We start from the raw sequence: 24,221 nt of genomic DNA, 5'->3' as shown, positions 1-24,221 counted from the left end.
TTTTTATAAACATCGCCCTCACTTGGGCATTTTGAATGCCGAGGAACGCCCCTTCGACCATATATGGGCATATTTAGATTACAGGTGACTGTAGGCCTACCCTTAAATCACAAGAATTTTGAACAACCTCTCCCCTTTTTGATTTTCGGAGGGAACCATCCCTTATTTCTTCTAACCCCCGGGTTTAAAACATTGACAGCTCCCTAGTTAACATGTTGTCTGTGCCATGTCATGCACCAACTTGTGCGCATAAGCACAGTCGCTTGTACACGACGGCAGCTGAGTGGTATGCTCAGAAAAGTAGGAAGTTGGGAAACGGAGTGGTCGCTATCATCATACGCACGTATCGCCGAGTGTAGAGACGGATTTCCTTCTCAAAAAGCCGCAATTTATTCAATAAATCAGCATCGATGGCTTCCAATACATTGGAAGCCATCGATGTTGGTTTATTGAATACAGTTTGACTTTTTTAAGGGGAAATCCGTCTCCGAACTCGGCAATACGTTCGTGTAGCGGCCATTCCGTTTCCCAACTTCCTACCACAGCATACAGCTGGTCGTGGTGACCATACTATGCGCAGATAGGCGATTGCGCAAGCCATTGAAATCCAACATGGCAGCGTACATGGTATTTCGAAATGGGACAAACTCTATGCATTCACCTTATCATTGTAATGTTTCTAAATATAGCAACAGTCGTTAATCTCTCTACATTTGTCACTATCTGGCCAGCTTCTCCAATCGTCATTTTACGCCATGTCCGATACAGGTAAGTATACGTTTAATATCACCCTGATATGAAACTGGTTTTCCACTGCTTGCAAGGCATGCAAGGTGGATATGTACAGAGAGATGTATTCACAGGAAATGCTTGAAATTTGTGACCTTTACAAATATTCAAATTATGTATCATAAACCCTTTCCTTTTCCCAAGTATGATTTATGTAGGAATGTGGCGAGAGTCACGTCGGGCAATGTCAAGGGAACCGTCTGACGGCCGACGGTCACGGTCATGAAACAAGGTCCAGACCACGGTCCCAGAGGGACCGTGATACGCGTGACGCCAAGACACTTCGCACCGAAACCAGGTCGCCCCACACGTGAACTATGTCCCAACACCATTTCGCACCAAAACCACCTCGTCTACAGTACTACCTTGTCCCACGCCACTTCGCCCCAACTACCAACTCGTCCTAAAACTATGATGAATCACAGCGTTGTTTCACATGCAACTTGGAAGCATTTAATACGGTTCCCAGACACTTCGCATCAAAACCACTTCGCACCATACCATCTCGTCCCATACCATTTCGCACCAAAACCACTTCGCACCAAAACAACCTCGTACCAAAACCACTTCGCCCCAAAAGTCACGTCGCCCCAAACCATTTCGCCCCCAAAACAATGCCACTTTGCCCCAAACTTATCGCCACCCGGTAAAGCTGAAAATAACCAACAACTGCTATCGAAGTTTCCATCACCTTTCTATCATCCCAGGACACAGTGAAATCTTGAAATTGTACACATTTCGAGAAAATGACATCGTGCGATTCCGCGCACGGCACCCGAGTTGTAGCATTGAGTAGTTTGCGTGTTCTTCTTTCTTAGTCTACTCTCTCCTACCTCCATGGTCTACTGTTTATGGTTTCATTTCATGCATCGATAAATGTTTCCGTGGTAGCCAAAATAAGTTGCATGTAAAATCAACGTTATGATACATCGTGGCATCGTTGTTTTAGGACGAGTTGATGGTATAATACTTTGGGCAAAGTGGTTTTAGTACGAGGTGGTACTTGGGGCGAAGTGGCTTTGGACGAGGTAGTACTTGGGACGAGGTGGTTTTGGTGCGAAATGGTTTTGGGGCGAAGTTGTGTGGGGCGAACTGGTTTGGTGCGAAGTGTCCGGACCCCTTTAATACTCCGGGGTCCAGACACTTCGCACCAAAACCAGTTCGCCCCACACAACTTCGTCCCAAAACCATTTCTACCAAAACCACCTCGTCCCAAGTACTATTCCGGAATCCCGCCCAACGCCACTTCGCCCCAAGCACCACCTCGTATTAATACCACTTCGTCCAAAGTATTGTACAATCAACTCGTCCTAAAACAACGATGCCATGACGTAGCATAATGGTGTTTTTACCTGCAACTTGGAAGCATTATGTGTCAGGACATTCTGGCTACCATAAACCATTTATTGTTGCATGAATCATAAACAGTAGAATAAGAAAAAAGAGACACGCAAACTACTCAATGCTACAACCCAGGTGCTGTGCGCAGAATTGCACAATGTTATTTCTCGAATATGTACACACGGTCACTCATGTGTACTATTTAAGATTTCAGTCTTTGATGACAGAAAGGTGATGAAAACTTTGATGGCAGTGGTTGGTTATTTTCAGCTTTACCGGCTGGCGATAAGTTTCGGGCAAAGTGGTATTGTTTTGGGGCGAAATGGTTTGGGGCGAGGTGACTTTAGGGGCAAAGTGGGTTGGTACGAGGTTGTTTTGGTGCGAAGTGGTTTGGGTGCGAAATGGTATGGGACGAGATGGTATTGTGCAAAGCGGTTTCGGTGCAAAGTGTCTGGGAAGCATTACTCCATGGGCGTACCACAGTAATGTGGTACGTACGCCCATTCATAGAGCTGCATGGAGCTAGAAATGTTTCAAGGCCCCATGGTCAAAGACAGTACTGTAGCTCGAGGTTTTGCCTGAGTACATGTATTTGGTTTTGCCGTCAGACCCAAATACCCAGGTAAAACCTCTAGCTACAGTACTGCAGCTATACTATACTGAGTCGAGATATTTTGGCTACCATGAACTATTTATATTTATCCTTGTGCAAAACCATACACGGTAGAGAATTACAAAAAAGAAAAACACAAACTACTAAAAGTTACAACTCAGGCGCCTTGCGTGGAATTGCGTGGTGCAGCACAAGCAAGCTTCAATAAGTTATACCGTGGTGTGATCTCGAGCCCTTCCACACTCTAAGTTGTGTTTGGCTGTGTACTGTTCCCCTTTTCCCCATTCTGCAACAGAATACAGCTGAGGGAGTGGTAGGGCTACTGAACAAATCATAGGTGTACCGTGCTGGAAGCTTGTAACATTGACTTGTTTTTTGCTGGTCAGCCCTTTTGTCATTCTACCTTGAGATACATGGATTTGTCCATATTTTGTCATAGTTTTTCAGCAAGACCTTCATAGGAAATGGGATGAGATCTCTGATTGTTGTAGAAGCTGTTTACTAACACATGTGAATTTCTCCTATTTCCAGATTCAGCAGTGAGAACGCAAAGTTTCAGACTAAATCCAGATGCAACACCCTTCCAACAAACATCAAACTATCAAACCAATCGACAACATATCGGTGAATTTCAGCAAGTGCCTCAATCTTTGCAGTCATCTGGTCACCGTGCGCAGGGTAATTATAGAGCACCTATGACCACCCATAGCTACCACAGTCACCATAATTATCCTGATTATCATGGCTACCCAGGCCCTTGTTTTACAGATCAATATAATAACTTTCCATTCCACCAAGCTCAAAGGTTTTCTTCACCTCAGCACTCACCGAGAGGCTACCACAGTCAGTCATACCAGAGACGCAGAGGAGGGCCACCTCATCTCAGACAAAGTGAACAACAAAGGTCGCCGCCAGGTCACTTCTACCGGAGAAGTGGTTATGACAGGCAGGGAGCTCGGCCAAAGCAATTCAGTTCAAAGAAAGAAAGAGCAGAAAATAAGAAGGATGGTGACGCTAGGCTGTCAGATCAAGGACAGGAAAAGTCTGACAGAAATGAGCAGACAAACTGTGATCATACAAACAGTGCAAAGATAAATACCGACAAAAGCATATCACCTGATGCGAACACAATCGCATCGCCAAACGTTGGAGTATCCTTCAAAGACAGGAATGACAAGTCGGGAAAGAAGCTCACCAGAAGTATGGAAGACCTTGAGTCAGCATCTCATGATTGTGTGCAAAGAGAAAGTGATTTGCCAAGAAGTGAGCGCGTAAAGTACGCTACTTGGCATGCTAAGGACAAAAGGAAAATAGAGCCGACTCAAAAGAATCAGAAAGATGTGTACAAACAGTCAAAGGATGAAATGAAAGACAAAGATGATGAGAGTGGACAGGGACAATCTCTGCCATCGGATCGTAGACAGTTTAGTTCGAATTCAGGAAAAGGGCTTCCCAGAAATGCTGGTATTGCATCAGGATCAAGTCAAAACACAGACAAAATAAAAACAGAACAGTCAAACAACAATAACAGTGCTGAGCCTCTTGCTGGGCAAGGAGGTCAGAGGAGTGAATCAGCACTGAGAAAAGTGAGAGATAAACCATGGAGAAAACATAAGGAAAGAGAGGGCGCCAAGTCTCCTGATAAAGACAAACCTTTTAAAAAGGAATCCGGTGGGAAAAGTAAATCTCTGAAATGCTGGTCAACACCACAGACTTCCAGATCATCAAGTTCAGGAAATTTCCAGACAAGAAATAGAAGGAATGCTGGTAATGTCTCGGAGGCTAGCGCCGAAAGCCAGACAGGTAAGAAGGTATAAGCTAGTCCGGAGACCCAACATGGGACCTTGTCACAGTTTTTCAAATAATTTAGTTGCAGTTATTTTGTGACCAAAATGATTACTGTTTTGCTGACCAGAGTGTATTTCATCATGGGGAATCCAGTATTTGGCTGTCACTATGCTGACAGACAAAATAGAAATGCCTTGCTGACATAACTAATGGTACACAAAGCGGAAGTTATATCATCAAAGGGATTCTGTTATGCCCATAGGCAGAGCATAAATAGACATATTAATTACTGGTGCCGTAGAGCAGTGGTTATATCACCAACATGAATTTGTTATGCTTAAAAATAAATATTTAGACATTGTACAACTGATGTTGCTTACAATGTATCATGTTTCAGTTAGCAGAATTCAACAAGTAACTCCTTTCAACCAAACATAAACATAGTAAGTTTCATCAATTTTGATCAAGTCCATAAGATAAATATACCTAATTATGAAAATTCATTTAATATTAAAATTAGGTTTTGGCTGAAGTAAAAATGTCTTTGGACTTTCAATAATGTTATATCACAGTATCTTTGATGTATATAGTAAGTTTCAACAACTACAATCAAGTTAATTCAGATATATATCCCTAATTGGGAAAGTTCATTAAATATGCAAATTCGGAATTAGCTGAAGTAAAAATGTTTAATGACTTTCAAAAATGTTGTATCATAGTGGCTTCAATACATGTAGCAAGTTTCATCAACTTTGGTCCAGTCATTTCAAATATATATTCCTAATTAACAAAGTTCATGAAATATGCAAATTAGGAATTGGAAGAAATTAAAACGCTTAATGACTTTCAATAATGTTAAATCATAGTATCTTTAATATACATACCAAGTTTGATTAATTTTGATCAAGTCAAATCAGACATATATCCCTAGTTAGGAAAGTTCATTAAATATGCAAATTAGCATTTATCTTTCATGTAACCCTTAATGGTTCCCACTGCTGATATATCTTGGTGTGATCAACATTTGTAGCAAATCTCATCAAATTTTGTGTAGTTGTTTTTAATATATATCCATTTTTTCTAAAATCATTAATTATGCAAATGAGCAAAAAGTATGCAAGCCAGACCCACCAAAAACTAATCAGTTCTTGCCATTTGCTAACTGAATATATGTACCAGATTTGATTCTGATCTGATAAGCTGTTTTTGAGATAATGGACCAACAGACAGACAGACAGACAGACAGACAGACAGACACACAGACGGACAGACAGACAGACAGACAGACATCGCTGCGACATATGCCCACGTGTGTAAACACGTGAGCAAAAAATGAGCAAAGTAACATCAGCACATGTTTACCTTGCCCCTCCCCCAAATCATTTAGTTTCATAGCAACAGTATGGATATGAATGCCCAGACAGGCAGTTTCAAATCATTTAATGTTACAATAGCCGGATTTGATGACGTACCTGGAAGCCCTTGGCCTAAGCTTTCCTCAGATCAATTCGCTATCCTTGGGGACTCCTCCAGTTAAGAAAGGGGACCCTCTAGGATTATGTTCGATTGACCTGTAAAGCTGTATATCACCTGATTCAGTTACGCCTGATTAGTTCTCAATGAAACCAGTGTCTCACAGGTTAATTCTCGACCGCAGGCCATCCGGGTACTTCTGGGTTCTTACGTCATTTTTGCGTCACAGCGCCGTGAAAACAAATAATTGAAGTTCGGATTTTTCAACCACCAAAGCAATATTCAAAGTTTCAATATACATAAATGACATAACTTTTAGTTCTGCTTTTTTTCCACACAATTTGTGTATCATTCTCTCTTCTGTATCGTCTGATCTCTCATTCACCTCGCTCGTATGCGTTTCACCTACTGACGTCACTCCGCTGTCGAGAATAAATGGATTCCATACAATTTACAGCAAATTAGATGACCGAATACAAATGTATACTGGTCTTACTTGTCATCTTTTCAGACAACTCAGATATTGTAACATCAATGAAGCTTGATAGAAAAAAAACTAATCGTGATATATCAGTATGATACAGACAACATTTTATCACTTAAAAAAGTTATGGCTTTTGAAAACTTCACTGTTAAGTGTGTAAGGCCCAGTGAACACTACATTAGTAGTTCAGAGGATCAAACATGTTGTTCATTACTGGCACTCCCGTAAAATAACTTAGCCAGGGAATACAGAAGGGTGGTGATGTGTTGCTTTTGTCTTGTGGACTCACTAAGATTTATGTATATCTGCACACAAAAATAGCAAATGGTGATTCTTTCATCATTTCATGGGGTGCAGAATTGTCTCTTTTTATATTTTTTATTTTAACCAGGGTCAATGATTGAATCTCTGAGTGACGGTAGCTACGAGTGTATGGTTTGCTGTGACGTCATCAGATGTGAGTCAGCAGTCTGGAGCTGTCAGAGTTGTTACACGGTCTTCCATTTACACTGTATCAAGAAGTGGGCCAGGTCTCCGGTAGCCACCCTAAAAGGTATGTACCTAGATTATCCTTGATAACAGCCCTGAAAAGGGATGTACACATGCCCAGGAATTAGGATAGGATGACAGTAATCATTGTTCCCTGAAACAATCTTAAACGGTACTTCATGGACCCAGAAATAGTGATCCTGCATTGTAACCCTGACAAAAAAAATGTATTCATGTACCTGGAAACTAGGTTAGAAACTCTGTGATCAAAGTTCCCTTTGGTCACCCAGAAAGGTACATGCATACACAACCAGAAACTAAGGCAGGGAGGTCATTCCAGGATATCCATTGTCGCACAAGTAAAAGGTACGTACCCAGAAGAACGATTGGACATTGGTCAGTAGGCCAAGTACCATGTAGCAACCCCAAAAAGGTACTGTGTACCCATGAAAAGGGTTAAAAAGCAGTGGGCAAGCCCCCTTTAGCCACCTCAAGCATTACTTGGATAGAGATCGCCATTCGAGTTTATTGAACCAAGTCATCACCTTCAACAGAAAAATAAGTTCCTTTTAATGGTTATTTGTCCCATGTGTTGTGTTGATTACATTGTAGTTGAGAGTGCTGATGGTTGGAGATGTCCTGCTTGTCAGAACGTATGCACCAAAACACCAAGTGTATACAGATGCTTTTGTGGAAAAGTTCGAGATCCGTCCTGGCAGCGAACAGAAACACCCCACAGCTGCGGGGAAGTCTGTAGAAAAAGACGCACAAACACGTCCTGTCCTCATACATGCAATATGTAAGTGTGTATGTATGTGCTGTAGAATTGTGTGTCCTGTGTGTGTTGTTAGGAACTGAGATAAAATTGTAAAGATGAATTTCACCATGCATCCTGTTACGATCTTGTTGGAGCGATTCTTAATACAATGGATAGCTGGCAGCTTAGTTTCAAATCAAACAATGTTTTCAGAAAATAATTCTCCTATTGTCTTCTCATCATGATATCTGTTGTTGTATTACAGATTATGTCATCCAGGGCCATGTCCAACGTGTCCACTCAATGTCACTAAAACATGTGCCTGTGGTAAAACAAAGTATCCTTTCAAAATCATCTGTATGTAATTCAGAGATCCATGCAAAGAAAATAATTTCTTTTCTCCAAACAATCAATTTCATGCTAAGATGAATGAAGTTGTCTCTGTATTTTGTTTTCCATTGAAAAAGCAAATCTATGAGTGTGTAAAATCTGATAAAAAATGACTGTTTTTAAGTGATATAACAGCAACCCTTACATCAGGGTTTATACCCAGGTGCCATAACAAAAATGCCTTCCATAGATATACTGCATGTAATCTCTATATCAGTGCATATACCCTAGGCTATTACCTAATACAGGGTGTAATGTTTTACCCTTTCACCACCATGGTTTGGCCCAAACCTATTGTTATCAGTGGTGACTGTGAACCTGTTTACGGGGAATTTAGGTGAACAGGTTAAATATGGTTTTCTCAAAATCATCCTTACACAGAAACTGTTTATATTTACTGGTGAGATATGTGGAATCGGACAGTATACTTCAGTGAACAATACAAATGTTTCATCGTACTGCATGTATTCTGATGTTCAGTGTACACTTATTAACAATGTTCCAATGTAATTTAAGTGGTGCATGGAGTCATTTGGACTACCAGTCAGTTGTGTACATGTTGCTTTATTTTGTGACAAACTCACAATCATGACAAGTACGACAGTTACGCACTGCAGACCGCTTCACAGACCTTAACTTTTTGAACAGAAAATCCATTCGCTGTGGTACAGCAAAAGTGGTCCACTGTGAGATGATCTGTGGTAAAACACTGAATTGTGGGATACACAGCTGTAAAAAAATTTGTCACCAAGACAAATGTGGTGCCTGTGATGTCATGATCAAGCAAGGTGAGTATTTGGTTTATTTACAACATATTAATACCGTAATTGTCACTGAAGCAAGCCAGCAATCTACATCAGTTGAACTTTCAGTGCTTTTTCACTTCTGCATGTGTAATCACTAATAACATTTTTGAATGTGGCAGGTATGAGTCATTGCAGTGAAGGAATTTTGATGAAACCATTTATTAAGATGCCTAAGTAGAGTTGTGAGCTACCCAGGTTGAAAATGGAAATTATGCTGCCTAGTACCTTCACACACTGTCAACACAACAGTGACCAGTGGATGCTGTATCATGAAAGAGATTTCATGACTGTTATGTTTGCAACCCAAGCTGCAAGGCATGTGAAATGCATTCTGTAAGAATTAGACTGAGTAGCAAAAAGTCGACATCTTGGAGGATACTGTACATGTAATGTCTTGGTATAAAAGGCTATGGAGATTTAGTGATGGCATGAATGTTCGGGTTGTTTTAAAGTGACTCAAAAATGTGTTCATGAAAGAAGTGAAGCAATATAATGTGCCTTCTACTTTTTTTTTTCTCTGAAAGAATGTTTCTGTGGGAAATCCAGTCAAGAAGTTGTGTGTGGGACTGAAGTTGACATAGCTGAGGATGGACCTGGTTGTTACCCATGTCAAGAGAAATGTGGAAGGTATGTCTGTTTGGATGTTTCTGAATACTTTTGCATTTGTTGTTTTATATCAAATTTTGGCAAAAATCAGAAAAAAATTTATGGGGGTATATTTTATAAAGGCAACAAAAGTTGACTATGGCCCTCAAAGGGTCAAGTTGGTGATACAGAAGGTTCTTCTGTTTGTTTTGTATTTGCTAGGCAACTGCCATGTGGTAACCATGTATGTCAAGATCAATGTCACGCAGGGCCCTGTCAGCCATGTCAGTTGGTACCATCAGTGGTCACTCACTGTCACTGCGGTCAAACACCTCTGACCTCACTCATGCCAAGTGGAAAGGTCAGAACATCATGTCATGACCCCATACCAACCTGTGAGGAGATCTGCAACAAGAAACTCAAGTGTGGAAGTGAAGGTGAAGTACAATGTATATCATGTTTGGATATTGCTTAATATGAGGAGCATGAATATGCAATATGAGTCATCATATACCCATGGCCATATCGTTTCATCCTAGTGACGTTTACTGCATAATACCAGCCATGATATTTCACAGTAAACGTTAAGATATGCACGATAAACATCATCCGTTTGGAGTTCTCCCGAACTACATTTTCAATTTGACAGTAAACAATGTAAACAAACAAAATGGCTGCCACTCTCTGCCTGAGAAGCGATGTCGCAGACGTGAAAATTTGAAGGGCTTTGAGGAACATGGATATTTCGGGCTGCTAAATACGGAAATAATGTGTTGAGTCCTGTAATGTTTTCCCTCGGTTTTTCTGTTAAAGTTCTTGTACTTTTTAAGACAAGCTTTAGCAAACATTTTGCCATCCACACGACCATGGTCTACCTCCGAACAGATTCCGAGCCCATGGCGTGACAGCGATGTCACGTGCCTGTAGACTCAGCAAATCTCAGTGTCATTTTCGCTGCGCCGGACACGAAATGAAGTCGAGTGTCTGACGCAGCACAAATGACACTCATGCTGATACGACACAGGCAATACCTCTAATTGTTATCAGATCTACATATTTAAACAATACTCATCATTCCGTGTTGCATAAATAAATACAATTTAGAATATGTGGCACTTAATGCACGATAGGTTTGTTTTATGAAACCTTTGACTTAAAGCCCCAGTGCTGCTAACTTTTGATGATGATTTTACCATTTTCATTTTGAATGTTAACCATAATTCCTTCTCCTCCCGAAAGAATGTTGATATACACAGTATCCAGCTTGTCAACTCAGCCCCTATGAATGTAAAGTGCATTGTTATTGTAGAAAAGTGACTTCTGGCCCGGACTATAATTCAAATGTAAACAATATTCATGCATTTTACACATATAGACGCTGAGTTGACAAGCTAAATAGTGAGTGTTTCAACATTCTTTGGGGAGTAAAATAAGAAGTTGCGATTTATAAAATAAAAATAATGAAAAAACCATCGAAAGTTAGCAGCACTGGGGCTTTAAAACTTGGCTTTCATTCAAAGGTTATCTGGTGTTAGGTATCTCTTACATCTAGTATGCTGTGTATCTCCAAGAAGTGTACCCAAACAGATGTCAAATTATTCCTAACGATAATGTGTATGCCTTAGACATTGGTAAAGGGTTATCCAATATGGCTATCACTTTATTAGGGTTGACAATCTGTATAGCGTACTCCAGTTACAGGGTAAATAGTAGAGTACAGTGGAACAGTGCCAGGTTTTCCAGAGATGGAGTATTCAGATACAGTTCTTGGTCTAGTCTCTTGTTGGGCTTTGCAAACTGAAAACACAGTGTACAGTGCCCCAAATTAATTTGGTGAGATGCCAGACTAAAAAGTTCTGTTTTTAAATACTGCACAAATGTAGATGATCCTCACTACTGCAAGTATACGTGCCATGAGGGCGATTGTGGTCCGTGTACCGGATCATCCACAGTCAGATGCCAGTGTGGCTTCATGGATAAAGATATGCCATGTGCAGAGCTAGCTGTCAAAGGAGGGCCGCCGCTTTGTGACAAACGATGCAACAAGAAACGGAAGTGTGGAAGACACCGCTGTAATCAAAGATGCTGTGTGGTGAGTGGAAATTAAGTTTATGACAAGTTTCAGTGGAAATAATTTGATCATTTGAATTCATTAGATATGTTCATGGAAATGTGACTTGCTAACAATACATTTATTTTCCTGCTGTGGTTTAATGCAAACTATCACTCCTCCAGCTGTTTAAATGTCACTGTAGATTTCCATTGTCTAAAGCCCACATGCAGCTACAGTATATTAACCCTTTCCTGCCAAGTTCATATTTCACCATCAGGTGAAGATGGTTAAAATTAATGAAACACAACATATTCCATATGGTGTATTTTACCATAATACTGCACATTTGAAAGCTGTTGAAAACATAAATACTGTAAACTTGATTTTTTTGGACAAAAGATGCTATAACAGACCAAACCAAGTGGGTGAAAATACGTCATGTTATACCGCTTTTTACTGACTTGGCTGATGAGGAAGTGATACTGTCTGGCAGTAAAAGGGTTAAGGTTGAACCTGTTTATGATAATGTATTCATTGTGTAACATTTACTAACATTGACTTAGTCTTTTATGGTAATTTGCAACATTGACACATGCCTTAACATTGTTTCACAAGGGTAACCCATTCGTTGACATTGCTTTACAACATCGACTTATTCATTTAGTTGATTTACAACATTGACTCATTCACTGACATTGACCCACAACATTGACTCATTCATCAACATTGAATCACAACATTGAATAGTTCATTTAATTGATTAACAACATTGACGCAGTCATTGACGTAAACTAACATTTGACTCCACCATTGACATTGATTCCATTCATTGATATTGCCAATGATATTACAATGTTGGCTCACCCATTGACATTGATTCACAACATTGACTCAACCATTGACATTGATTCACAACATTGACTCATTCATTGATTCACTGGCTTACATTGACACTGAAGGATAAAGAGCACAAGTGTCCATTGGTCTGTGGTCGCAAACTAAGCTGTGGTTTACACAAATGTGAGGAACCATGTCACCCTGGCAACTGCGAACAGTGTTGGCAAACAGGTAAATTTAGCATCACATATTTTGCAGAAAGTTTTGTAAGAGGAACACAAATGCAGATGAATAATATGTATGTACACACTCAAGTGCATTGGGTACTTCAACAAAATGTGTTGTAAAGATTGAATGTTGGGTTGATTGAGTGATGTTCAATCTTATTAAGGTTCCAAGACAAGAAAAGGACCTCTTTAATCTAACAATTCTCTGGTGGTTAATAAGCTCAGAACCCCCGTACATTATACATTTTCTAAAAGCCTAGATATAGGGGAAGATTTTGGTAATCACAGTGTCACCATTGTTTACATATCACGTGACAGGTAATTTGCATAACCTTTCAAAAATCTGTTTTCCCTATGAATGCAAGCTGTCACATCGCTCTTGAAAAGTGTGTCTCAGATTTTTTATATCTTGCTTAGTTTTTATTTGAGCACAATTTTAAAGAAATCAACTAGGGTTAAATTCACCGCTCTGGAAGTTTTTCTGGCATAAAAATTGTTTAAGAAGGTTTAAAAAGATTCTGAGACACACTTTGGAAGATCTTTAGAACAGCTTGCACTCACACAAATTTCAGCCAAATATCTATAGCATTTTAAAACCTGTCACGTGATAGTTATGTAAACAATGGTGACACTATGGTAACCAAAATGTTTCCCTATATCTAGGCTTTCCGAAATATATCATTTACGGGGGTTCTCAGCTTATTAACCACTAGAAAATTGTTGGCTTAAAAAGGTCAATTTCTTGTCTTGGAACCTTAAAAATCCATTGTGGTGTATTATTTGAACTGACACTGAGAAGTAGAGTATACCAGTAGACCCTCCAAAACAGGGTATGAGTAGATGGCTGGTTGTTGTCCCAAGACCTCAAGGTGACAGTGAAATCCGTGTCCACCCTCACAAGCATCTACTGAACATCTGGACTTTCAGTTCTTTCCATAAGCTTTAAGGATTTTTTCAAAACTTATTGTCATTCATGGCAATCTACATAAAATGAGCAAGTTTGGAAGCATAATGATAATGAACTGTGAATTATGACCCAGTTAGCCCTACAACAGTGGTGAAGGGTGGGTCGTTACTTTCATAGTAAACTCATAAAAATGTCAGGATATGGGGTCTAATAGGGTTATGGATTGAAATATTGACCAATACATGTCAATTCAACATGTTGTATAATCCATTTAAAATACACAGATCATAAAATCATGTCTACATGTAATTCAAAATAAGTTCCCTGGAGTGACCGACATGCAGGAAAGTGCAGAGTTCAAAGAACCTCAAACATTTTCTTGCAGGATTTGATGAATTAGCTTGTCACTGTGGTGCTACCATTTTGTTTCCACCAATACCATGCGGAACCAGAGTACCGGAATGTGGCCGTCTGTGTGTCCGTGAACACGACTGCGAGCATCCCGTACAGCACTCGTGCCACAGTGAAGAACAGTGTCCACCTTGTACATTTCTGGTGAAAAGACAGTGTATGGGAAAACATGAGGTAAGATCGCAATGCAGGAGATGCGCTTTGCTTAATTCTCAACGATGAAATTTCATTTAGGAGTTCCTAATTCCAATCACTTAACGTCAAGCGCCAAATGATTACAGCATAGAAATGAAATTTCTTCTCTGCACTCACAGAAGACGTGTTCTGTAATAAAATGTTTTTCTTTGTCAGGTTAACTTATTTGTTTCGTATATTCAAATCATCAGGAAGATACGGTCACTAAAGTAATTCATTTAGTCAATAACTTTTCTATAATAAAGAAAGAGTTAGGATTTTTTATTGTTTGTTAAATATGGGTGAAAAGACTTTTTGAAATCCACCATGAATTAAAATAATGGCAATATATAACATGACGAGTTCAAAGGTTAACCTTTTCAAGCCAAACCTTGTACCAGAGGTCCAAAATTACCACTAATAAAATATCATTTTGGGTCAAACCATGCTGGTGAAAGGGTAAAAACCACCCCCTTACACACACACACACACACGCACATACTCACTGTATTGCAGACTAAGCTTTGCATTTTTCTATAATTGCCAATTGCTCATTTGAGCATGTCCCAGTAGATGCCTGAAATTGCATATACATATTTGCTTTTCTGTCTGCAAGTTGAGCTGAAAGTCTGTTTTACACTCCTCTCTTTCAGCACACTTCAAATCATTGATAATGAAACAGATTTCTAAAATAATATAAAATTTACAAAATTAATTTCAATTTCAGGTTTGTTCATTGCAGATATATCAGTACCAGTACATTTTATATTTTAAGATAAACACTGATGATATGTCCGTCAAAAATTCAGTCAAATTGGAAGTGTGACGCTTGATGTATCTGATGTTGACTATATTAACTTGTCCTAACTCAAGCTAAATCTTGTCGCTCTTGTTCCAGATGAGAAGCAATATTCCATGTCACATCAAAGATATTTCTTGTGGAAGAGCATGTGGAAAAGCTCTTCCCTGTGGTCAACACAAATGTCTAAAGATTTGTCATAAGGTAAAAGAGTCTTTAAAATTATTGTCAGCATCGATGCTTTTATTCCCATGATTAATTAGAACAAAATAAACACTACCAAGACAATCTCAGGGTCTGTTGTTGTATGGTTTCCAACATTTGCACTCTGACCTTTGACCTCACACTTCCATACCCTGATTGCATTGGCTGAGTTTTACCTAAAGTTATATTTGGATTTTGCAGAAATGAATGATATAATGTATGAGGTAATCTAGCTGATGGCTAAAATATGGCAACTTTTGACCCTTTTAAAGTTCACTTGACAACGTATAGTTGACTCAGGATGACTAAAGTTCACACCTGTTATCAGGTGAAGTTAATGAGTAACAATATGAGATGATATCATGAAATGATTGCACAGTCATCAAGTATTATGCAAAATAGTGCAGTTGAAAGGTGACAGACAACCATGTGTGCATATGCATGATAACAGAGCTGATTGAGTTACTATAATTTTACCTTTACTGTGCAAATTGCGTGAGATTTCTGATATCCATTAGTATTACTCAGACTGGCTGTGTACTATATAATATACAATGTAGGTCAGACTTGTTGAAACTCTTCCATTTTTCAGAATGACTGTGATGAGGTCTGTAACCAACCGTGCAACAAAATCAGATCAGAATGTGGTCACTGGTGTGCTGCTCAGTGTCACCCAGGCAAGCCATGCCCAAAGATTGCATGTAAAACATTGGTAAGTGACGTCAGGATTTCCTATACCTTGTTCTTCTATGCAGGTTCCTAGAGTGACCTGACCCAGATTTGTTGAAATTATGGTGAAATGTGCATACTTATATTTTTGGAGCAAAATTGCTGGATTTGGTCAAGCAAAACATTTGTTTTGAGACAGTTGAGCTATGGTCAAACATTGGTACTTGAGTACTCAGACAAAGTGGCGCCACCAACGATATACTCCACCAACAGTCACCAGCCGGCACTGATGTATGCAAACAATCACTGGCTGGACTCTTTCCCATCCAAAAAGATTATATTCTAAAATTTGCTGCATATTTTCAAATATGTCTCATGTTCATTAGTATTTTTTTTATCGACAAATTAGCCCATACCATTATCTAAATTATCCTAAGTATCACGCAAAACTTTATCAGCCACTAAGTCGCTTGTTTTAATAAAGGAGAAAAACTGTTCATGATCTAGTTTGTCAGAATTTTAATGAGATTTTTGAAATTTTTTAGATCAAAATTACATGTAAATGTGGGAACAGACAAGAGAAAGCACCCTGTCTGCAAGGCGGAGACGCACTTCAAATGGTCCAAAACTTTCAAAGGTGAGATTTCAAATGAACCAATCCAGTGATCATAGGTCTCGGGCGACGGTTCATTTGATCAAGTGATGTGGAAGAGGGCCTATTCATTATGATTTCACAGTTCCAACATTAACTGAGAGAACAAACATTAGTCTGAAACACTTAAATAAGACCTTCAAAATTTAGTCCTACAGTAATGACAAAATTGATATTTTGTCAACCGATTGTCATTTGTGAAACTGTTAAAAGCTTTATTACCAATCATCCTCAGTGAAGGGTTGAAAGCTTTGTTACCAACATTGTCCTGGGTGAAACGAAATATTCACATGTCAAAGGATCTTACCACAATCTACAGTAATAGAGACAGGAGCGCAAAGACAAATTCTGTCCAAAACACCAAATGTTGTGTTGTCAATCGGATTTTCAGTGAGTCAATGTTTACTAGTGCTGATGTATGATACATGTATACATTTGTAAAATGAATCTAAGAACACTGAATCTAGGTTTCAGGACCTCTAGATTTATCTGTACAGTGGTTAAATGTCTCTATCCCTACTATAATATAAGACTAACATTTATGATGTACTGAAATTCTACATTGGCATATGTATACCTACAGTGTACTTTTACTGTACATTTACAGAATGGCAACATCTCAGCTGGCCAGTACCATGCATACTATACAGTCTGGACAGAGTGTGGATATCAGCAGCCTGATGCAGTCGAATGACGGACTCAAACAAAGACAGTAAGGGATCAACCATTTGGTATTGTGGGGTGGGAAGCTCAACGTAAATGATGGAATCAATGACCAATATCATTGGGCATTGGTGTAGGTTGCATAAATAGTAAAATTAACAAAAACTAAAATTAAGCATCTGTCTTTGGTGGTGTAGAGGGGAGGATGATGTGAGTGATTGAAAACTTAGGGATAAATCATTAGTATTTTAGGGGTCAGGTGGTTGATATAAAATGACCAAGCTATAGTAAAAGTAATGAGTTAAACAGATAAAAGGGCCAGGCATGAATTCTGTTGTAGACATTTTACAAGACAGAAATGAGGGTATATCATGTTGAGGAAAAGCAGGCATACATTTGGATTGACTAAATTACATGTGTATACACACATACATGTAGCAAGCATAGCCACTTTTAAACCACCATATCATTCCTGTTGACAGGTTGGAATGCACTGAAGAATGTGCTGTCGTGGAAAGAAATAGGTGAGATGAATTAATTGTGTGAAATTGAAATTTGTATAAAAAATTCCACTAGTACGTACTTGTATCCAAGACTCATGAAATAGAATTGGCAGTTTAGCCATGGTGTACATAAATGATGAAAGACTGCATTTTCACCGGCGGACTGACATCCATGGTGGAGACTTCATAGGTTTATCTGATAATGTACACTGTGCATTTCTATCTGAATGTTTCCATTCAACAGATGACATTTCATCAAAACTGATTCCTTGTAAATAATTCATTACTGATGTTAGTAGCTGCATGCTAATGATATTGGCTGTTGCGTGTTAATTGTAATAATAGTGACCTGCACTCAAGAGTACGAATAAGTTTACTCTGCTTGTTCAACTTCACAGACGATTTGCTGATGCCCTTCAGATTCAAAACCCTGATCTGTCGTCCAAAATCAGTTCCACAGTCTACTGTCAGTTCTTGAAAGATCAAGCCAGGTGAGTGAAAGACCTGTACCTATATTGCCACATGTTATTGAATAGTCAGCACATCTATGAAAGCATAAGCATGTGTTGGGGATGTCGAGCATCACAGAGGATGATGTCTTCAACATGAATGACCATTTTTGCCTTCAAAGTCCGGTAGACCACTGCACACCTGATTTTAAAGTGTAATACAAGATGTGTATTGATATTACAGAGTGTAACAAAGATTGTTTCACAGAAATAGCATGTCAAGTTGGCTTGATGAATATGTCTCTTTCTCCCTCTTATTTTTCTTAGACAAAATGCGACATTTGTAGCTTCTGTAGAGAAAGACCTTGCAAACTTGATCAAATCTTTGCAGCAGGTGAGACAATTATTTCCTCTTCTACAGAAAGAAACCATCCGATTATAGTAATCCCTGAAGAGTTGAAAAATTATATTACACTGGCTCATAATTTGTCTTCATAAAGATTAATATTAACATTTTACAACTTGGCCCGTAAACCATTGTGGTACCTACAGTGAATGATAGCAATCCAGCGTCCGTTTGAACACCGTCGGCTAAAGGCCCAAACGGTGTCCTGTGTGGCTACAATGTCTGTTCATGTGTCTGTTTGTTTGTGTGTCAGTCTTTCCGTCCATCCGTCTGTAGATGGATTTTGTTCCAGTCATTACTTAAAAACCATCGGTCAGAATGTCATGCAACTTGCTGCAATCCTTTATTAGCACACGGTGTCCACCTAAGCCTTAGTTCGACTGTTCTATCCTACCACTTGTTCTGTGTCACCATATTACATCATTTGTTGCAGTCTAAGCTGCTGAGGAAGAGTCATTCATTTCCAAACATGAACAGAGACCAGCGTAGAGTTGTTCATGAATTAGCTGAAGTCTACGGATGTGAAACGCAAAGTTATGATCAAGAACCAAAGAGAAACACCATTGCAACAGCTGTCAGGTAAGATACCAGTACCTAGGTCTTCATAAGAATGTCCATCAACAATCTGTCAGTAGTTGACCTGTTACATATTGCAAATCATGATTCAACTATTCAAAATTTATCTGGCATGCACTCTCATATAATGTTTTAATCAACAGTATTCTGCATGAAAAATGGCACAAATGATGGTAAATATCTGGCAAGTTTAAGGCGATACCGAAGGATTCAAATTGCTGAGCAACGGTTGCTAAGGGTAATTTCCAAAACAAATTAAAATACAAAGTTTTCATGGTTTTCTTCACGTAATAAAGATTTACAGAACCATACCATTCCAAAAGACGCATGTTTGTCGCGCGATTGGTCAGTGACGTCACACATATACAAATTTTCATAGCTCTACTTTAAAATGTTTCAGCTCCTACAAATTTGCACCAAATTTTCCAAAATTTCAGATTTTAACACATGAGAAACCTGTTTAGAGCCCCTAGCATGGATTTGGTTATCTGTTCAAGTACAAACGATTTTTGAACAGGAAGATATCTACTGTGTCATTTTGTGAAATTTTGAAGGGTTTTATGGCGATATCTCATAAACGGTCCGGAATTTTTAGAAACGCATGCTTATCTACATTCTCATGTATGACTTCAACAATCCTACCAAACGTCAGCTACATTGGTTTACGATTGAGAGAGTTGAAAGATTTTGAGCATTTTCAAAATGCCAGGAGTCGAAAATCAATAGAAACAACGGAACGGCAAGATTTTGCACGTGCAAAAGTGCGCGTTTGGAACGTTGCCAGCGATAGCAACCAACGTGCGCTTTGAATACTTCAGTATTGCCTTAATCAATTTTTCTATTGGCTTTGAAGGGTGAATTCATGACAACACACTGCTCTCTGTGTTGCTACAGGTATATACATTCCGGGCCTGTCATTTCTTTACATTGTCACACATGTGTCATGTGACTTTTTTAAACCAATGAAAATGTCTCATTTTGTCAAAACTTGTTAATGGGGTGTAACTGCTTGTGTCAACAGCAAACATTGACAAGAGGTGTTTCCTTTTGTGCATTTGTCAAATCTGTCTTTGTTGAATTGTACCAAACAAAATAATTCCAAAGTAGCAATGGTGCAGAGCAGTGATCGTGGTTTTGTTGGACGGAATCTGGGTTTTACTGTTGTTCACACAGTGACTGTCTTTTTGTCAACAGGAACAAGTCCCAGATTCCATCTGTAACACTCACCAGTCAGACACAGAAACTGCTACACCCTAAAGCACCGCCTCCTATACCACATTTCAGCAATGTTGATATTGTCAGGTAAGACCGTGTTTCACTGTATTGAGTTTGCATACATGTAGATGGTCATAGACAGTGAGAATATGTTGCTTTATTCAGAGTGTGAATTCCATTGCCAAGTGTTCTGTGCACTTTTCTGAAATTGCATTGACATTCAGACATGTGTACTGTGGTTTGCTTTGAACTGTTGGCAATACGGAACTTGACATACTGTCTAAATTGAGGAGATGCCAATGCTGTCAGGCATAATTATCGTCCAGGTACATATAGTAATATCAGTCGATAACAAAGAAGTCAACTCTGATGAAAGTTGAAACATTGCTTTGAAGGAGGTCATGAGAAGTCAAAACATCACCACACAACCACACACAACCCACTCCGAACACATCATTTGCAAGGGTTGATAGGGAATCTAGTGGTGTTGTTTTGACTACATCTGACCTCCTTCAAGACAATGTTTCAACTTTCACCGAGTTAATTTCTTTGTGAGCGACTGATATTACTGGTAGATGACAGTTACACCTTACAGTGTAGGCAACTCCTAAATTTAGACAGGATGTCTTGTTTCTGTATTGTCAACAGTTCAATGCAAACCACTGTAATTTTGCCAAATCTTTTGTCAGTTATAGAATCTATCTCTATTTGTGAACAAATCAGACTGCTTAGTTGTGAGGTATCTGGTGACATGTCATAATATATTAAAAAAGACTTGATGTCATATACTTTTGGTGATGACCAACTCACACTGGAAATACCATTATTTATACAGGCAGTAATGACCAAATGTTTTTTTCTTTCATAACAGGTCCACGGTGCAGGCTTCTAAGCAAAGCACAGAGATCCTGGATTCTAAAAAAGAGACCACTATAGACTACTTTGATATGGTGCAGTAGACTCAACAATGTCTTCATCCATTCCAACTCACGCTTGTTTGTTGCAAGAGATAATTTTACAATTGTTGAAAACTCAGCAATTTATGAAGGGCTACTTTGAGTTTAGGAAGTCAAAATTTACTATCATTCTTACAGTTTTCAAAAAGGTCTGACTCAGAATTTTCAGCTGTCATGTCTCTTGAAGTACAACTCTGCATTTGAGAGAAAGTACATATACACGCCTTCACCAAACTCTTGATCCCCAAGTTAACCCTGATTTCCTTGAAACATGTCATTGATAACAATGCATTGGGGCAAAACCATTGTGGGTAAAGGAGAAGTTCCAATATAGACGGTAGGCAAGTGGTATTTCTATTTGTATGAAAACAAATCAACAATGTGCACAGGATCAAAAAGAAGTTTACAGTCAGCACCCCATGGCTAAGATTGACATTGTATCACGTCTGAAATTTCCTTCCACAAGTAATGTCAGACCACAGATGCTGATTTTGGCACATCTTTCTCACCTTTGACAATTTGACCCCAATTGTGAAGTGACCTTTTATTGTTTCAAGGGCCACTGATTTTGCATTTATTTTACATGGAATTGTCGCGTGCAAAAATCTAAGCTCTACCAATAATAAGATGATGATTGGACCAATCAATATCAGAGTGATGACTCACTGAGATGGAAATTCTCTATCATAGACTCAAGTGAAAATGACTTATGTGTCTTGAATTAACAAATCTGGTCAGGGTATGGTCAATGACTTTTCCCTGTATCATTGAATGAACAGGGTATGAAAAGTACTGCATACACAAGTGATCCGGTCCCTGTAATATTTTATTTTCCGGCTTTTGTTTTGTTGTAGTTTGAGAAAGTCAAAAAGCTGAGAAATAAATCTACTGGTACTCTATAGCTACAAGTGTGATGTCTGACTCACGACAACAAGTAATAAATAAAGTTTAAGAATGAATGAGTAAATACTTCAGTGCATATCTTGTCTTGGCAATGGCATTGTTTGCTATTATTATGGCCCTTTCATTGCCCCGACATCCTCATTTTATTGTTTTGTCATGATTCAAATAGCAATTCAGTCCAACTTTTACACTTTTGACTGATATGATATGAGAATAAAACTTGTAGATTCACACCAGTGCAATCACCAGGATCTGAGGATATACATTTGAATGAATTTAGCGAGGCAGCATGTATATCTATATTGACAGACATTGTGTCAATACTTATGAGTATGATCTGCAGATTTTCAAGACTTGTAATTGCTGAAACTCTGTACAAGAGTGTGTAAATTTAATATTGAATGATAGTGAACAAGTTCTGAACATTAATTTTTTTCAACCATTTTTGCCTTTGTAAGCAATGTCATGACAGAATTTCCTAATGGTGCAACAACTCACAAAGCACAGAAAGTGTACAGATTCAAAAATGTGAACTAATTGTGAACATGAACCAGGAATTACTTTTTTCTGTGCAATTGATGCATGTGAAATCAAATCATATGTTCAGCATCTTTGAATCATAACACCTTAGTTGTAAACATTGCATTATCCAATTAAAGTTCAACACTGACGGAATTAAAGCGATTCACATGGACACCTTGTGCAGATTTCTTTCCAACAAAGATCAAAGTTGGTTGATTAGACACCAGCTTACTAAATGTATGCAACTGACTTGTTACATATCACTTAAATTTGTCTTTCCCAGTTGAGTGACAGCTCTTTCCTCAAATGAAGTTTTCAAGATATGGAAATTTAATTTGAATCCAATAAAGATGCAACTTGTGAAATTTTGAATCTTTAAATTGATTTTATGAATGACAGTGGCACAACAGAACAACAGTAAGAAGCAATTAAATATACTCAAGTTCTCAGAGTTAACTCAAGTATTAAATAGCTTGGACATGTGTAACAATTACAAGAGAGATTAAAAAGGTCCCTATTAAGGTGGTTCATTAGACCATTGACAGTGAAGGGTCTTCCTCTCCTGTTTATGATTAGACTAACCGCCATGAGATCGGGTTGTACTGTTCTGCTACCATGACAGCTGGTTGTATTTGTGTCACAGGAGTGCTGTCATGACAGCAGGTTGTACTGTTGCCATGACAGCATAAATTTGTACAGTTGCCACTTTACTACATGTAGCTGCTGCCATGATATAGGGTTGTTCTGTTGTTACTAGACTGCTACCAAAGTAACAGGATTTCATTCTTCCATGTTACCTATACCGTGCATGATCTCAGAGTACTGCAGTATTGGCAACTGGCTCAATTTGCATCTTTTACTTTACTGCCACCTGGGAAAGCAAGTTCTACCTGCTTCATTTTTAGTGCAACCTTGATCATTTGTTCCGAAGCTTCTGTGAACAATTAAGTCAATACAGTCAGGATATCAATGTGTCAGAGTTATATAAAGGTACAGAAGACACAATTTTGTGATGTCATAAAGTAACATCAAGCAGTTGAACAACTTTTGTCAGTTTGATAGTCCGAGGGATTGCAAGGGTGAAGGCGACAACATGAGGTCTGGATAACTATAGTTAAAATGTTTTGTATTTGTTCTTTATTCTCTGGTATATCGAGTCAGGCAAATAGCAAAATTCATCTGAAACTCTCTCTAACCTCCAAATTTCCTTCTGGAACCTGGTGATAGAAATTGGTGGAAATAGGTACTTGCCTCCTCCTGTCATGATCACAAGTGTATCACGTTACAACTGCCTAAAATAATGTGATATTCAGAGAACACCATCAAGAAAATCATTTCAACATAAAACGGACAGAACATAAACAAATATATTGTACTTCTGTTTTTATTGCTGTAAATTTTACTACCCTGTACGTATACATTATAACATACATGTACAAATTCAAATGTGCTGGTTAAACTAAGACAACATTGAATGACAAGTCCAGTCATTTCAGCATGTCTGATTTGCCTGAAGAGGACGATACCAAAGGACAAATGAATCTGATGCAGGAATGTCCTCTCATTTGAATATTTTTGAT

The 24,221-nt window shown here is 38.7% G+C and overlaps 1 protein-coding gene across 2 annotated transcripts; it reads left to right on the top strand.

The window, feature by feature from the left end:
* The first annotated feature begins 246 nt into the window (after positions 1-246).
* Positions 247-23,013, top strand: LOC139140722 (transcriptional repressor NF-X1-like). Of its 2 annotated transcripts, XR_011554054.1 has the most exons (22): positions 247-768; positions 3,275-4,546; positions 6,880-7,041; positions 7,590-7,776; positions 8,000-8,071; positions 8,773-8,912; positions 9,455-9,557; positions 9,738-9,952; positions 11,399-11,607; positions 12,528-12,636; positions 13,925-14,124; positions 15,023-15,127; positions 15,720-15,839; positions 16,342-16,433; positions 17,056-17,160; positions 17,594-17,635; positions 18,013-18,105; positions 18,391-18,457; positions 18,903-19,048; positions 20,240-20,347; positions 21,132-22,603; positions 22,843-23,013. XR_011554054.1 is itself a non-coding variant. In XM_070710110.1 (21 exons), the coding sequence occupies exons 1-21, from the start codon at positions 756-758 to the stop codon at positions 21,217-21,219; spliced, it is 3,648 nt and encodes a 1,215-aa protein (XP_070566211.1). In that variant the 5' UTR covers positions 247-755; the 3' UTR covers positions 21,220-23,013. The 2 variants fall into 2 exon arrangements, 1 of the variants encoding a protein (XP_070566211.1); XM_070710110.1 differs by having other exon boundaries at positions 21,132-23,013.
* The last annotated feature ends 1,208 nt before the right edge of the window (positions 23,014-24,221 follow it).

This window comes from Ptychodera flava, chromosome 9, assembly GCF_041260155.1.
Source record: "Ptychodera flava strain L36383 chromosome 9, AS_Pfla_20210202, whole genome shotgun sequence".
Taxonomy (NCBI): Eukaryota; Metazoa; Hemichordata; class Enteropneusta; family Ptychoderidae; genus Ptychodera; species Ptychodera flava.
The sequence above is the reverse complement of the archived record's forward strand: the minus strand, read 5'-3'. Positions and strand labels throughout refer to the sequence as shown.